The following is a 15,211-nucleotide window of genomic DNA, read 5'->3' on the forward strand; positions in this document are numbered from 1 at the left end:
TGCCTACCTACAATTCACCATCTAATCTAACAAAAATAAAGGGAAGTCCTAATAGCTTTAGAGTTCAGTGATGTTGATCAATGGTCATAACATGTTACTGTTATTACGGAGGAATTTCCTCATTTATAATTCCTGTTAGGTTGCTTCAAAATGATCTATAATTCTTAACTAAGCCTTTTGACATGCTGAGGAAATAACCTAGTAGTAACACAAACAAAAATTTCTAAATAAGTTAATTTACTGTAAAATTATTACAGAGCATGCATAGCCCACTAAAAAGTGAATGTAATAATATAGGAGAATAAATTTAAAGTAAAGGAAAGTATGTGGTCTACTTCAAAGCACAAGTGGGTATTTTGATGTGAATTTAAATTTTAACGTCTTGCAACCAATTCATATATCTGTACGTGGTATGTCCCTCTGACAGGTGCTATTTCATGTCCTATCATGGTATTCTTATGCTCACAAACATTTTGTCAAGTGTCCTTAGCTTTTTACACCCAACTGAGATAAATAATGTTGAATTTAGGATTTTAAATCCTAATTCTGGGAATAGCTTTATGATCACTAGTTAAAGTTTTCATTATCCAGATGTTTCTAAATGGTCTTTAGTGTTCACGTAAGTATTGTGTGAAAGCATGCATGAAAATCATGCGACTGTCCGTTGATTAATACAGATCAAACAAATATGTTTGATCATGTGGATCGAAGTCTTGGTTCTAATTTCTTCTATGTGTGGTCCGTTTCTCTAGTTCCTAGGGAATAGTGAAGAGACAAAGCCAAGGATGTCTATGCATTGAAGATGAAACACTGCTCTGTTTTTGTGGTGGTGTCCCTGCTGCAGTGTATTCTAGTTTCTGTGTCCCAGAATTTCTCAGAATTCGCTTCCCAGTAGAGCAGTTTACAGGGACACCTAGTGGTGAAAGTGACAGAGCATCCCATGGCAATGCTGGGACATGAATTAGTGCTAGACACCTTTCTTTTTTTTTTTTTTATTTGAACCATACAAGGAAATCTGTAATGTGGGTATAAATGTTTCATTTGACACTGTTAGTTGAGGAGGTTCAAAATGTGCTTGATACTTCTACGTTTAACAAAGTGTGATTTAAATAGAACACCATTAAGAACAAAATAATACAATACAGAGCATATAAACCCTTGTTCATACTGAGTGAAAATGTGGAGGTGTCACACACTAATACTATAAAACTGATATCCTGAGAAGTCTAATAACTAAGGCATTCTGGAACTTATCAGAACTTCTGTTGAGTTAGTAATCATTAAATATTAGGTTGCTGACAGGGCTCAGTATTTTCATTCTGTAGGTGGATACACCTGTAAACTTAAATATTCACAGTTTAAAAATATAAAGGTGATTTTTTCACCTTAAAAGAATTTTCATACATTGTTATCTTGGATTATAGGATAAATAACTTAATGATAATATAGTAACTATTGTTTTTAAAATAAATTTTGCTTGTAGCTGAGGCCAGTAGCTATGAAAAATATGCTAATTTCTCAGTTCTCAGATTTTCATTGTCTGACATCACAGACTATGTCAGTTCTTTCTCCCTTGTAGAGTTTTCAACTTACATGAAATACACAAAACTATTTTAAAGTGTTTATGGCTTAGGTAAAAATATATACTCAGCATATTTATTTAGATGAAATTTTGAAAGCATTGCACGTTTCGAGAGACCTAAATAATTCACTGCTTCTATATAAACCTCTGAAATTCAACACATATGGAGGCTGTGAAGAGCTGTTTGAGACACATCCCCATAAATACTGCCTCTGGAATCTATTACTAACAATCACATGTTTATTCAGAGGATGACCACAGATACTATCCCCTAAGTTAAACTTAGAGTAATCCATTTATGTTTCAAGCATAATTTCAGAATAGGGAGAGGAAAATACATTTATGTGGCAAAAGTGCCTACCCATCTATGAAAGCATGAAACTTGCTAGCAACCTGCCCTGGGTCACTAACTCTAAACAACTTCCCTATGCTTCTTGTGAAGACTCAGGGCCTAACATTTCCAAAACGCAAAACACATCTTATGAACACACAGACCCCTTTCAGGGGAGGAAGTTGTCTGGTTTCCTGGAAAAAGCGGCTCATACTTACATAGAGGTGATCAGGAGGAGTTCAGCAGGTGACGCTTCCAGAAACTCGCTTTCAACAGACACTGCCTCTACTTCAGTTGTTTCCAGCTCTCTAGTTGCCTTAGTGTATTCGCTTTCTCCCTGGAGAACCACTCCGACATACTTATAAAACGTGAGTCTTTAAAAAGATAAAGATAAAAATAACGCTCTTTCTCTAGCTAGGACGAGCCACTCCCTCCAGGGTCCTTTACTGGAGCCCCTGGAAGCAGCAGTATGGACACTCCTCTAAAGGGCAGAGGCATCTGGGCAAACGGCAACCGGTAGGCATCATCTGATCCCTGGCCGCCACCAAGTCTACCACTGTCAGGGTTCTTTCCAGTCCTCCCTTTCCAAGAAGACGATTGCACACTCCTACGCTCGAATTGCGCACATGGTCCAAGACTCCTCTGTCTCCACGAATGTGACATCGAAGGGGGCTCTGACTGCGCCTCCAGAGCCCGGGGCCGCCTTCGCCCTCGGCTGCCATCTACCGGCCACTGGGCGCCCGCTTCGCCCCGGGCCCATCATGTCTGCTGCAGCTTGGCTCGCACCAGCGGCGCGACAATAAACAAGTGCGGCGGACGGGGCCCTGCACCCCGCTACCCAGCAGATGTAGCCGCCTCCTCCGCTCCCAGGAGAGAAGACACGACTTTTTCTGAGTTTTTCTTTCTTTCTTTCTTTTTTTTTTTTAAAGACCTGCCAGGCTGCCAGGACATGCCACAGGCGTAGAACAACGCTGCTCCTGCCTCCTCGGACCCCTCAAAGGATGTCGGAGATAAAGAGTTGCGAATAATGAGGATCGTGCGCCGCATCTGGGGAGGGATAGCGAAAATCCGCTGCAAACACTAGGAACAGTGCAGCGGCCAAGAGGATGTGGGAGCCTTTCAAATACTAATTAGGGGCCGCGACTGCAGGTTAGCCTTGGGGACAACGGCATCCCGGCTGCAGTGGTCGTGGCGCGTGGGGGAGAGGAGCACTGCGAAGGAACCGCCGGCGGAGCAGCCGAGGGGCCAGTACCACCTTCTCTCGCCCCCTCACTACCATGTACAGTGTGCGCTGCAAGAAGAAGGCGGAAGATGCTCGCACAACCTCGAGCCCCTCTCCCTCCGGCTCGTCCCGGGGCGTGCGCCACTGACCAGAGGGGTAATGTGGTGAAGACGCCGACCCGGAGAGACTAGGGGGGAGGGGAGGGCGAGCCCGCGCGATCCCAGGCCGGAGGGTGCCAGGAGCCCGAGGCGGCTGGAGGGGGCGGCTGCCATCATTGGGTCGGAGAAAGTTGCCCCCTGTGCAGATGGGAACAGTAAGTACCCGCCGGTTCCTGGGGTAAGGAGAAGGCGCCCTGAGACCTGGGTTTCGCGCGTGGGAGCGATGGTGCGAGGGAGAGTGAGTGCGAGCGGGTGCGAGCGCTCGCCCAGGCTGACCAGGACGTTAGCTGGGCGGCCGAGCCAGGCATCCTGCTCCGAGTCCCCCGCCTTGGTCTCCCCACTTCCCCTCCCCACTGAGCCCTCCCCGCCCAGCCTGCTCAGGCTCCCAGCCCCTGCCGCGAGCTGCCTTTCCAGCGAGTCCCTGGCCGTCCCCTCCCCCACTCCCCCACCCCACTGCCCGCTCCGGCTACCGCGGTGAGCGCCAGGGAGAGCCCTTTGGGGAGCCCGGGAACCCGCGGTCGCCACCGCGGTGGCGACCCGGTGCTAGCGGCGTCCTGGTGCCGCTTTCCTCCAGAAGCTCAGCCTGCACTGCTAGCAGCTTCTGTGTCTGCCTAGGCTTCAAAAATCAGTGCACACCCCGAAGAGGTGTTTTTCTAGAAGGTAGCTATGATGAGTGGGCCCCTGAGATGGGAGACGGGGTAAGTCTGTGGTTTACTTTGCAAAAGCGGTTCCTGTGTGTGTCTGTGTGGTATGGCGAAGTGGCTTTCTTTGCTTCTCCCCCCTCCCCTTCTTCCTCCCTTTACCCTTCCTTTGCTTTGGGGCGGGGTGGGGGAGGGGGAGTCTCGGGTCCTGGAACTCCGGTTGCCTCTGCCTGAGCGGCGGTTCCAGCAGCTGTGCCGGGAGCCACGGATCCGGCCTGGGTTTGGGCTTTAACTGGAGCGGCTCCATGCTGCTTAATGCAGGGATGTGGCAGGCGGTGATCCAGGCTCTAAATTCTTTGCGAGCGAACAAATACAGTCCCCTGTCCCCGCCCTCTATCCTTTTTTTCTTTTTGCTTTAATAAACCAAAAACGTGTGGTGCACCCGCGAGTTTACATCGGTGGTGCTTTTCCCTGTCTGAATGTTAGCATTTCCAGCTCATTCAACTTTATTTTCTCAAATCTTCAGTCTCCTTTGATGGCTGGGGACGGCGGGGGAGGGGGGTGAATGGAGAAGAGCCTTGGAAAAGGCTGTTCGACCCCGACTAGCCAGAACTGAATTAAAGTTGTAAACGTTCGAATTTAATACTGCTTGGACACAATTTGCAATGGACTCTGAGATGGGGAAGGAGGTGAATGGGGGCGGGGAAGCACCGCGAGGGAGGGGGAGGGGATCCAACCCAGCTGAATGGATGTGCACATTTGATCCAACGGAGAACCCAAATTTCAAGGTAAACGTTATGATTTCGTATTAGGATGTTTAAAACCAAAGCCGTCTACTGTGCTGAGGAGAGGTGTGATACACTATTGAGGTTTCTGTACTGTGGTTCCGATCTTTCTCGATACGTCTGGGTGGCCAAATGTCAATGATTCGTAGACACACTTGCACATGTGCATGCGAATGCAGACACTCTGAACCAGGAGGGTTGGTGCGACTTGGTGATCATGTGCAAGGTTTCCAAGCTGTGAATCTGTGCTTTAGAAACGTCCTGACTTTAGTTCTGGTTTGAGATTTTCATCAGGTTTTTTTTTTTTTTGGTGGAGGCAGAAACAAGGTTGATCAGAGAAAAGGCGTAGGTTCCCAGAACCCCACAATTTTATCAACACTCCCCCTAAACAACCCCATGCTTTACATTAAGACCACTTGTGTCCATTCTCTGAGTGTTGCTGTCAACCCAAAGTAGTAAGTCAAAAGCCTTCCAGTGACTGAAAGAGAACAGAAGGGGGAGGGGGATCAAAGTAGTTTCACAGGGAGATTAAATTCAGATGTTAAGACACTGGCCTGTGACATTTGCCTCTTTTTTGTCTTTTAACCATCGCAGCGTCCCTTTATACCAGGGAGGGAAATAAGGGAGGGGACCATTGACATTTAAACGTAAAAGCAACTTCAAAGATGGAGATGTTGGCAAGGCTGTAGTTCGGTCCAAATCTTATGAATTCAGAAAGGCTGCTTTTGCATACCGTGGCAAACTGACTTGGAGCCCAGTGTAATAGAGCATTTGCCTGTGATCGGTGGTATACTTTCAGCCGCTTCGGAGTAAGCTGTAGAAATGCCCTCTTTAGACTTACAGCATTCAGAAGTGCTCCGAGATTGCAGATGCCTTTGCTGAGTTCTCTATAAGCCATCGTGCGGAACTATTACAGTGGTTAAAGATGCGGTTTTGTAGCCTCGCTGGCATGATCAATGAGGAGAAGTGGTCTCAGGGTGCTCCAGTGGAAGCGCTGCTGAGTGACCTGGTGCATACAATCAGGGTTCTGATATGCTTAATAGCTGTGGGGAAGTCCACCATCAAAGCGAACTCGCTCCCTCCCCCCTCAACACACACACACACACACACACACACACACACACACACACACACACACACCCCTCTACATTCTCAGTGCTCACGAGGACAATTGGTGACTTAAAAGCTTCTGTTGGCTGCTCGTAATGCATGATCTTGCATCCTTTCTGCCTGTGAAAAGTATTCTTTACGTTTCCACCCTGATGTTTCTCGTGGTGATTTAAATAGCTCAAAGTATTGTGACCCCACGCATATCTGTAAAAATGGGAGACTCTGATAAAGTTAACCATAGAAGATTCTGAAAGAAAGCAAGGAGGGGGCTGAATATAGGTGAAGTGGAGAACGCTGTTGAAAAACTTATACTTAAATTAGAGCGATGAGACTTTTCTGACAGCCATTTTATGCATATTTATGGATTAGTTTGATGAGGGAGGGCAGAGAACACTAACTCAGGAATTCATCTGCCTTCATCTTCTAAAGAGCAGAAAATTGGTGGCATGCTCATTGGGAAATACCATGAGACTTCAAATCAAAATGAACAGCCAACTTTGGTAAAGTCTGAAAGATATCAATGTACCCCCTGGGCAAGGGAGGAGGTGCTTTCTATGTGTGTATTTCCCCTCCTGGATTTCAGAGAAAAAGTATCAAGAAAAAAGGACTTTCTGATTAACCCCCTTAACTTTTGTGTGTGTGATACTGTTATGTCCTTGTTTCCTCTCTCCCTTGCAGGAGGTAAAATGCACGTTTGCTGCCCCCCAGTAACTTTGGAACAGGACCTTCACAGAAAAATGCATAGCTGGATGCTGCAGACTCTAGCGTTTGCTGTAACATCTCTCGTCCTTTCCTGTGCAGAAACCATCGATTATTATGGGGAAATCTGTGACAATGCATGTCCTTGTGAGGAAAAGGACGGCATCTTAACCGTGAGCTGTGAAAACCGGGGGATCATCAGTCTCTCTGAAATTAGCCCTCCCCGTTTCCCAATTTATCACCTCTTGTTGTCTGGGAACCTTCTGAACCGTCTGTATCCCAATGAGTTTGTCAATTACACTGGGGCTTCAATTTTACATCTGGGAAGCAATGTTATCCAAGACATTGAGACTGGGGCTTTCAATGGGCTGCGGGGTTTGAGGCGACTACACCTAAACAATAATAAACTGGAACTCCTTCGAGATGACACCTTCCTTGGCTTGGAGAACTTAGAATACCTGCAGGTCGACTACAATTACATCAGCGTCATTGAACCCAATGCTTTCGGGAAACTGCATATGTTGCAGGTGCTTATCCTCAATGACAATCTCTTGTCAGGTTTACCTAACAATCTTTTCCGTTTTGTGCCCTTAACGCACTTGGACCTGCGGGGGAACAGGCTGAAACTTCTGCCCTATATGGGGCTGTTGCAACACATGGATAAAGTTGTGGAATTGCAGCTGGAGGAAAACCCCTGGAATTGCTCCTGTGAGCTCATTTCTCTCAAGGATTGGTTGGACAGCATCTCCTACTCAGCCCTTGTGGGTGATGTGGTCTGTGAGACCCCCTTCCGTTTACACGGCAGGGACTTGGATGAGGTATCCAAGCAGGAACTTTGTCCAAGGAAACTTATTTCTGACTATGAAATGAGGCCACAGACTCCTTTAAGCACCACGGGGTATTTGCATACTACCCCAGCCTCTGTGAATTCTGTGGCCACTTCTTCCTCTGCTGTTTACAAGCCCCCCTTGAAGCCTCCTAAGGGGACGCGCCAGCCCAACAAGCCTAGAGTGCGCCCCACTTCTAGGCAGCCCTCTAAAGACTTGGGTTACAGTAACTATGGCCCCAGCATAGCCTACCAGACCAAATCCCCGGTGCCTTTGGAGTGTCCCACCGCCTGCACTTGCAACCTTCAGATCTCTGATCTGGGCCTCAATGTCAACTGCCAAGAGCGCAAGATTGAGAGCATCGCGGAGCTGCAGCCCAAGCCCTACAATCCCAAGAAAATGTACCTAACAGAGAACTACATCACTGTTGTGCGCAGGACAGACTTCCTGGAAGCCACGGGGCTGGATCTGCTGCACCTGGGTAACAACCGCATCTCCATGATCCAGGACCGGGCCTTTGGGGACCTCAGCAACCTGAGACGTCTCTATCTGAATGGCAACAGGATCGAGAGGCTGAGCCCAGAGTTATTCTATGGCCTGCAGAGCTTGCAGTATCTCTTCCTCCAGTACAATCTCATTCGCGAAATCCAGTCCGGGACTTTTGATCCAGTCCCCAACCTCCAGTTACTATTCTTGAATAACAACCAACTGCAGACCATGCCTTCAGGTGTCTTCTCTGGCCTGACTCTTCTCAGGCTAAACCTGAGGAGCAACAGCTTCGCCTCCTTGCCAGTTAGTGGAGTTCTGGATCAGCTGACATCCCTCATCCAAATCGATCTACACGACAACCCTTGGGATTGTACCTGCGATGTGGTGGGCATGAAGCTGTGGATCGAGCAGCTCAAAGTGGGAGTGTTAGTGGACGAAGTGGTCTGTAAGGCGCCCAAGAAATTTGCCGAGACTTACATGCGCTCCATCAAGTCAGAACTGCTGTGTCCAGACTATTCTGATGTGGTGGTTTTCACGCCCACGCCCTCTTCCATCCAGATACCATCCCGGACCAATGCAGCCACACCAGCTGTGAGGCTGAACAGCACTGGCTCCCCTGCGGGCTTAGGTGCTGGAGCCGGGGCTTCGTCAGTGCCCTTATCGGTGCTGATACTCAGCCTGCTGCTTGTTTTCATCATGTCCGTCTTCGTGGCTGCAGGCCTCTTCGTGCTGGTCATGAAACGCAGGAAGAAGAACCAGAACGACCACACCAGCACCAACAACTCCGACGTGAGCTCCTTTAACATGCAGTACAGCGTGTATGGGGGTGGAGGCGGCAGCGGGGGTGGCCACCCGCACGCGCACGTGCACCACCGCGGACCGGCTTTGCCCAAGGTGAAGACTCCCGCTGGCCACGTGTATGAATACATCCCTCACCCACTGGGCCACATGTGCAAAAATCCCATCTACAGGTCTCGAGAAGGCAACTCCGTGGAGGATTACAAAGACCTGCACGAGCTCAAGGTCACCTACAGCAGCAACCACCACCTGCAGCAGCAGCAGCAGCCACCGCCGCCGCAGCAGCCCCAGCAGCAGCCCCCTCCGCAGCTGCAGCTGCAGCCCGGGGAGGAGGAGAGGCGGGAAAGCCACCACTTGCGGAGCCCCGCCTACAGCGTCAGCACCATCGAGCCCCGAGAGGACCTTCTGTCGCCCGTGCAGGACGCTGATCGCTTTTACAGGGGCATTTTAGAGCCAGACAAACACTGCTCCACTAGCCCTGCCGGCAGCAGCCTCCCGGAATACCCCAAATTCCCATGCAGCTCGGCTGCTTACACTTTCTCCCCAAACTATGACCTGCGACGCCCCCATCAGTATTTGCACCCGGGGGCAGGGGACAGCAGGCTGCGGGAACCGGTGCTCTACAGCCCTCCCGGTGCTGTCTTTGTAGAACCGAACCGGAATGAGTATCTGGAGTTAAAAGCAAAACTAAATGTTGAGCCGGACTACCTCGAAGTGCTGGAAAAACAGACCACATTCAGTCAGTTCTAAAAACAAAGAAACTCCGTTGGAGCTTTTACGTTTGAAACAAACAAGCAAGCAGACACACTTGGTGAACACATTTGATTAATTGTGTCGTTTCAACATTTAGGGTGAAGTGCCTTGGCACGGGATTCTCAGCTTCGGTGGAAGCTAACTGAAAGGGTGTGCAATTTACTTTTAATTTTACACGCGGGAAACATTTATGTAAACTAGGCACATCACTTTCTCTTGTCTGTGGGGGAAGAGAGAAGGGCTTTTGGGAGGGTGATTTGCATCGAGGGTGACCTTCAACAGGTTGGGGTCCCTTTTTGCAGTGCTCTGAAGTGCTAAGAAGGGTTGGGGGTGGAAGCAGCTTCGATTCTACTCACCCTTTTCGCTCCTCTTCTCATGTCCTTCTTGTCCTTAGAGCCTTGGCATTGGTTGAGAGTTTAGCACACCCCAACTTTAATTGGAAGTTTGTTCTCTCTTGCTTCCCTCCCTCCCTTCCCCCTCCCACCTTCTGTCCTAATCTTTTCCTTTGTTTTTAAAGAATGTGTTTGTATGCATTCTGGACATTTGAATTAAAAAAAAAGTCTTGTGATCCAGAAAGACTCACTATAGATGTGGACAAATCATTAAAATTACAGAGCTATATGATCCATAATTGATTAGTCAAAATAACTTATTGATGAAATATACAAATATTTTATTGTAGCACCTATTTTTATATGCACATTTAGCATTCCTCTTTCCTTCACTGTTTAGCCTATGATTTTCTCCGAGGTGTTGTTGCACTGTACTACGAGCTGCATTTCCAAAACCAGAGTAATATCAGAAAGGCCTAGTAAATATTTAAAGACATGGAGCACTAAATGGCAAAAGTCTTTAAAAAAAAATCTATGAAACCCACCCAATGGGACTCACGATTCAAAAAATAGTAAACTAAAAAGTGAAGTTGTTTGTAACCCGCTGTATAAGGGAAAAGATGGAGCAATTAATTGGGTAGTTCGAGTGAGAAAAGTGTGGAAGTTTTGGATATATCAGAGAAGGCTGAAAATTATTTTTATTAGTGAACCAAAATGATGTATTGATTTGACTACTATTGTAGCCGATTTTTGATTGTGTAACCAAACCCAGTTGCATTTGTACAGTTCCGCGTGCCCTTGCACCTCAGAAGACCAAATGATGGGCTGTACAAGTCAGTCCAATGTCTTTCTCCCTCTGGGCAGATGCTGACCACACACAGGATCTCTGTAAGATGGAACTACTATTGTTACAGTCTCATATGTATCCCAGCACATGTAATTTTTTAAATAGTTTCTGAATAAACACTTGATAACTATGTCAACTTTGAGGGATTTAAGTAATGATTCCGGGTGATGGCGGGACCTCCTTATTAAGAATTTAGGAACTAATAGCTCTTTTCTTCCTAGGAACACTAAGTTTCCTTGATTATAAAAATTTCAATATATGTCCATTAATACGTACACTTACATAAAATTCATTCCTTCGTTGATTCAGAGAAGTATGTTTTTTTCTGAATGTGTCAGTTATGTTTATTAATGGTATTTTAATTGTATATTTCCTCACTGGAGTGTAATTCTAGTATACGGATCATGGTAAGTAATACGTTATATTTTCATTCCTCTTGTAGAGTTTTATATTTTGTCATATTCATGTTATTTTATACAGTCTGGGTCCTTCCATATTTCAATTTGTATGAAATTGTGTGTCAATTCTGACATAAACCTTATCTAAAGTTGACAGATGCCATGAATGTTTGAGATGTTTGTGGATATTCGCCGTCCACCTCCGATTAAGGCTTGCCAGTGAATTTAGAAGAAAGAACATTTAATGGGAGAAAGTATTTGACTCTGTTTGAAACTTAAAAAACCAAGCACTTCATTGCTGTTACTGTCCCTCTGTCCTGTCTCATCCAGAATGTGGGCAATATCAAGGACTGTTAGAAAACTTCCTATTTAAGGAACAATTGCCATGGCATTCTGCCACAAAGAGGCAGCAGTCACCCGTGAGTAAACTGACAGAGACTACGTGAACTCAGATTGAAATGGTAGACCCGGTCTTCCTGAGAGAGGTAGGAAGTGAGAGAGTCAGAATGCCACTTTGGCCAAGAGCAGAAAGCCGTTCGCTCTCCAGGTTTGCTCTGCCAAGTATGTTTCTCCCCAAAGGAAGAAAAGAATAAGCTTAGGAGTGCCACATCTTAACATCAAAATAAAACCTATCTCAGATTACTGTCTGCCTCCTCTTTCTCAGATCCAAGGACTGGAAATCAACAAAAAGCAGCATTTTTTCACATGGGCATTGTTGCTAATCTTTCTTTACAGACTGTGTTTGCTGTGTGTTTCTTTGAGAATGCTCCTATTACTTTCCCAGAATTTTTGCATTCAAATATGATAGTGTTTTATAAACTATAAGACACTGACGCCATAAAAAATTTTCAGTGTAATGAAACTTTATACCTTAAAGTGATAATCACTCAACTTCAAGGCACATTGCTGAACAATATTCGTAATTTCCAAAGAAAATTCATGGCTTATTTTAATTATTTTTTTTCCAAATCAGCACTAATTTGTGTGATCTCATCTGATAATACCCTTTGTTGTACTCTTTCTATACTACAACCTGAAGTTTTTAAGAATACAATTTTTTAATTGGGAAAGTTGGCAATTATATGGATTATTAAAGCTACTTTAAAATATTTTACAGTCTCCTAATAAAGACATTAAAGTAAATTAATCTTGATTTAGATAAGTTTGAAAACATTGTTTCAAAATCATTTTTGCATAGAATGCCTAAATCTTTCTCTTTATACATATTTCCTAAGAATGCATTTTTATGCACAATACAAGGTTACATGTACATTTCTTATTTTGTTTTTGATGTATTATCTTCATCTTAGTAAGCTATCAGACCAGGTATGCAGTGGTATGTGATTTGTTGTGGAGCTCAGCAGATTCTACCCATGAAATTTTTGGAGACCAGTGTGTTATGTTTCTGTCACTGAGGAAAGTTTGGATGCAAGCTAGGGCTACTCTTTGTGATTATTTTTTTAAAATATAATACATAATCTAATGTAAATATACATTCTGGTAGATATAAATGTTATTTTTATTTCTCTCTGATGATGTAAAAACTATAATTTTGGATATGTCTAGTTCACAATTTACATACTGATAGGAAAGTCACACATTGCATTATTTATAAATATTTTCATTTAAACATTAGCATCAGTCTCATAGACAGAACACAATTTTACACATGTACAGTGGGCCGTTTTACCTGTCCTCCATATGTTGTCATTCCTGTCCTCCTCTACTTTTCCTTGACCTCACACAGGAAAAGATAAATGAGGAGGTATGAGAAATGTACACACATGTGCAAAGAATGTTCTATTATTTTCACCAAGAATGCACAAATGATTGTATTTTTGCTAAGCAACTGAAATTATTGATATTATTTTTTCATCAATCTGTTATTTAATTCTCCTTACATTTCCTTCTTCATTCTCCTCTTTTTGCTTTATTTTTCAGTAGAGAACAGGAATGCATGAAAATAGTTTGGTTTCAAGGGTGAAAAATGAACCATTCAATCTCCAGAGGTCAGTGTGTTTTTCTCCAAATCACAAGGCTGCAAATTACTGAAAATAAAATGGAACAGAAGTAGGCTTTGAATTCAGCTTGAAGCACGTTCTTGTACTTTTTAGGAAAGTCCAAGTTAAGTTAAGTTCAAGTTAAGGCTGATGTGAAAAAATTGTTTGATGAAACTATTTTTTAAAAAATGAATTCTAAATAGTGAAATCAGGTAGGAATAGTGAAAGAACACCTTTAAATACTGGCATATTTAATGACTTGACTTCCAAAGTGAAAAATACTATAAATGTGTTAACTAAACTGTTAATTCAATTAACTGTTTAACTTTACTTCGAGAAAGGCTAAGAGGTCTCCAGCATTCTGCAAGTGCAAGTGCATGACAGTGACACTAAAGTGTCTGGGTAGATAGTTATGTGCTTAAAACAATTTAATATGCATATCCAATATGTTATATTTATTTCCATGCTCTTTAATACATTCATGTTACCATTACATAAATCATTTCTAAGGCTTTCCTGATAGGATTATCCATATGTATGTCCACGAGTGTATGTCATCAGGTATATCATAAAACAGCAAGTGAGATATGGGTCAATTCAATTTTCATAAGCTGTTTCTTTGGAATTTCAAATTAAACTTTGATGTTTTATGTTTTTAAAATGTTAGGTTGGAAAGAAAAGAATTTGATGTAGTGTGTATGTGTGAAACAACTTACTAATGATTTTTTTCTTCTCTTGTTTTTATCAGACTATTTGGTTCAAAAGTCACAGATCAAATATATCTAATGGTAACTATATTAAAATTATTATATGAGTACTTTTATATACATTCCTAAGAAGAGCAACATTTAACTTATGAATTTGGAGTGATGTAAGTCATTTCTTATGAAAAGCTGTTGAAGATCAAATAGAGATATTTACCAGAGAATTGATGTGGTACAAATGTTAAGCAAATTGACTTTCACCAATTTTGCAGGTCACAACATTAAAACACTACAAAAATTTGCATATTGCAAAATATATCGGGTATAGTTTTATTAAATATTAGAATGCCACTTACTATATGGAGTATTATCGTGGAAGCATATGTTAAATCAAAAATTATCTAATGATTTTAGGTGGGTAACAGTTGGTAAACATAAAGAAATATAGTATATTTTTAGTGTAAAGTATAAATGTACCTACTTAAAATTTAGGTGTGTTTATAAATATGAAAGTTTGGAACCAGTACATGATGGATATTTTTAATTTAAAATGTTCTTAGATGAAACTATGGCCTGCTGAGAGCTCACTAAACTTAGTATGCTTTGAAAAAAAGGTGTTTGCATTTTTTTCACTGTAAGAAATCATTTTAACATATCAACTTATTTCAGTTCAACTTAGATCTTACTGTAATAATTCAATATTAAATCACTTTTATGACCAAGCATTGTTTTATAAATATTAGTGGTTCAGAAAATGAATATTTTTAACTTTTGTTTATAAATCATTTTCACTATTAATGACAATTTCTAAATTTCCCATGTTATATACTTTTAAAGACTATTTTGTATAGTTCATTGAAAGGTTAATATTGGACATTGATATCACACTTGCTTTATTTTTGCAGTGTGGTACCTGTATATTTAAATAAATGTAATAGATAATATTAATCTTAACATAATTGTTTAGCAAGGTTGTTTGTCAGACACTATATTGCTTTGATCAGCAAACTCCCTAGATATGAGCAGTCATCCTGTTACATTGTACCCTTGACCTGTTTCTCTTATTTGTCCTCTGCAACCAAGATTAGATAGTCATACTGAGACAGTGTAAACTCTGTGAGACTGTCATGTTGAGACATTATCAGCTCTGGAAGACATTCATATTAAGATAGTGTCATCTCTAGAAGACAGTCACACTGAGAGTGTCAGCTCTGGAAGACATTCTTACTGAAACCATGTCATCTCTGGAGGACTGTCATACTTAGACACTGTAGCTCTGGAGGACAGTCTTCCTGAGACAGTGTAGCTCCAGAGGACAGTCTTACGGAGACAGGGTCAGCTTTGAAGGACAGTCATACTGAGATAGTGTAGCTCTGGAGGACAGTCTTACTGAGAGAAGATCAACTCTGGAACATAGTCATATCATAGTCTCAACAGTATCATCTCTGGAGGACAGTCTTATTGAGACAGTATAGTTCTGTAGGACAGTCATATTGAGACAGTTAAGCTCCAGAGGACAGTCTTACTGAGATAGT

At 43.2% G+C, this 15,211-nt stretch overlaps 1 protein-coding gene and 1 long non-coding RNA gene across 6 annotated transcripts in view; one reads left to right on the forward strand and one right to left on the reverse strand.

Annotated features, from left to right (window-relative positions):
- LOC125392243 (uncharacterized) overlaps nt 1-2,269 on the reverse strand; it is a 238,623-nt gene extending 236,354 nt beyond the window's left edge. For 2 of the 3 annotated variants that reach the window (XR_015739503.1, XR_015739504.1), the window contains exon 1: nt 2,132-2,259. This is a non-coding gene — a long non-coding RNA (uncharacterized LOC125392243). Of the gene's footprint in view, nt 1-2,131 lie in introns of all 3 variants that reach the window. The other variant, XR_015004747.2, reaches the window with a different exon arrangement.
- A 630-nt stretch (nt 2,270-2,899) lies between these two features.
- Slitrk5 (SLIT and NTRK like family member 5) lies at nt 2,900-14,857 on the forward strand. Of its 3 annotated transcripts, none has more exons than XM_048422103.3 (2): nt 2,900-3,257; nt 6,508-14,857. In XM_048422103.3, the coding sequence occupies exons 1-2, from the start codon at nt 3,191-3,193 to the stop codon at nt 9,390-9,392; spliced, it is 2,952 nt and encodes a 983-aa protein (XP_048278060.1). In that variant the 5' UTR covers nt 2,900-3,190; the 3' UTR covers nt 9,393-14,857. The 3 variants fall into 3 exon arrangements, with proteins under 3 accessions (XP_048278060.1, XP_048278058.1, XP_048278059.1); XM_048422101.3 differs by lacking the exon at nt 2,900-3,257 and adding an exon at nt 3,303-3,448; XM_048422102.3 differs by lacking the exon at nt 2,900-3,257 and adding an exon at nt 3,788-3,991.
- The last annotated feature ends 354 nt before the right edge of the window (nt 14,858-15,211 follow it).

This window comes from Myodes glareolus, chromosome 12 (assembly GCF_982192425.1).
Source record: "Myodes glareolus chromosome 12, mMyoGla1.1, whole genome shotgun sequence".
NCBI lineage: Eukaryota > Metazoa > Chordata > Mammalia > Rodentia > Cricetidae > Myodes > Myodes glareolus.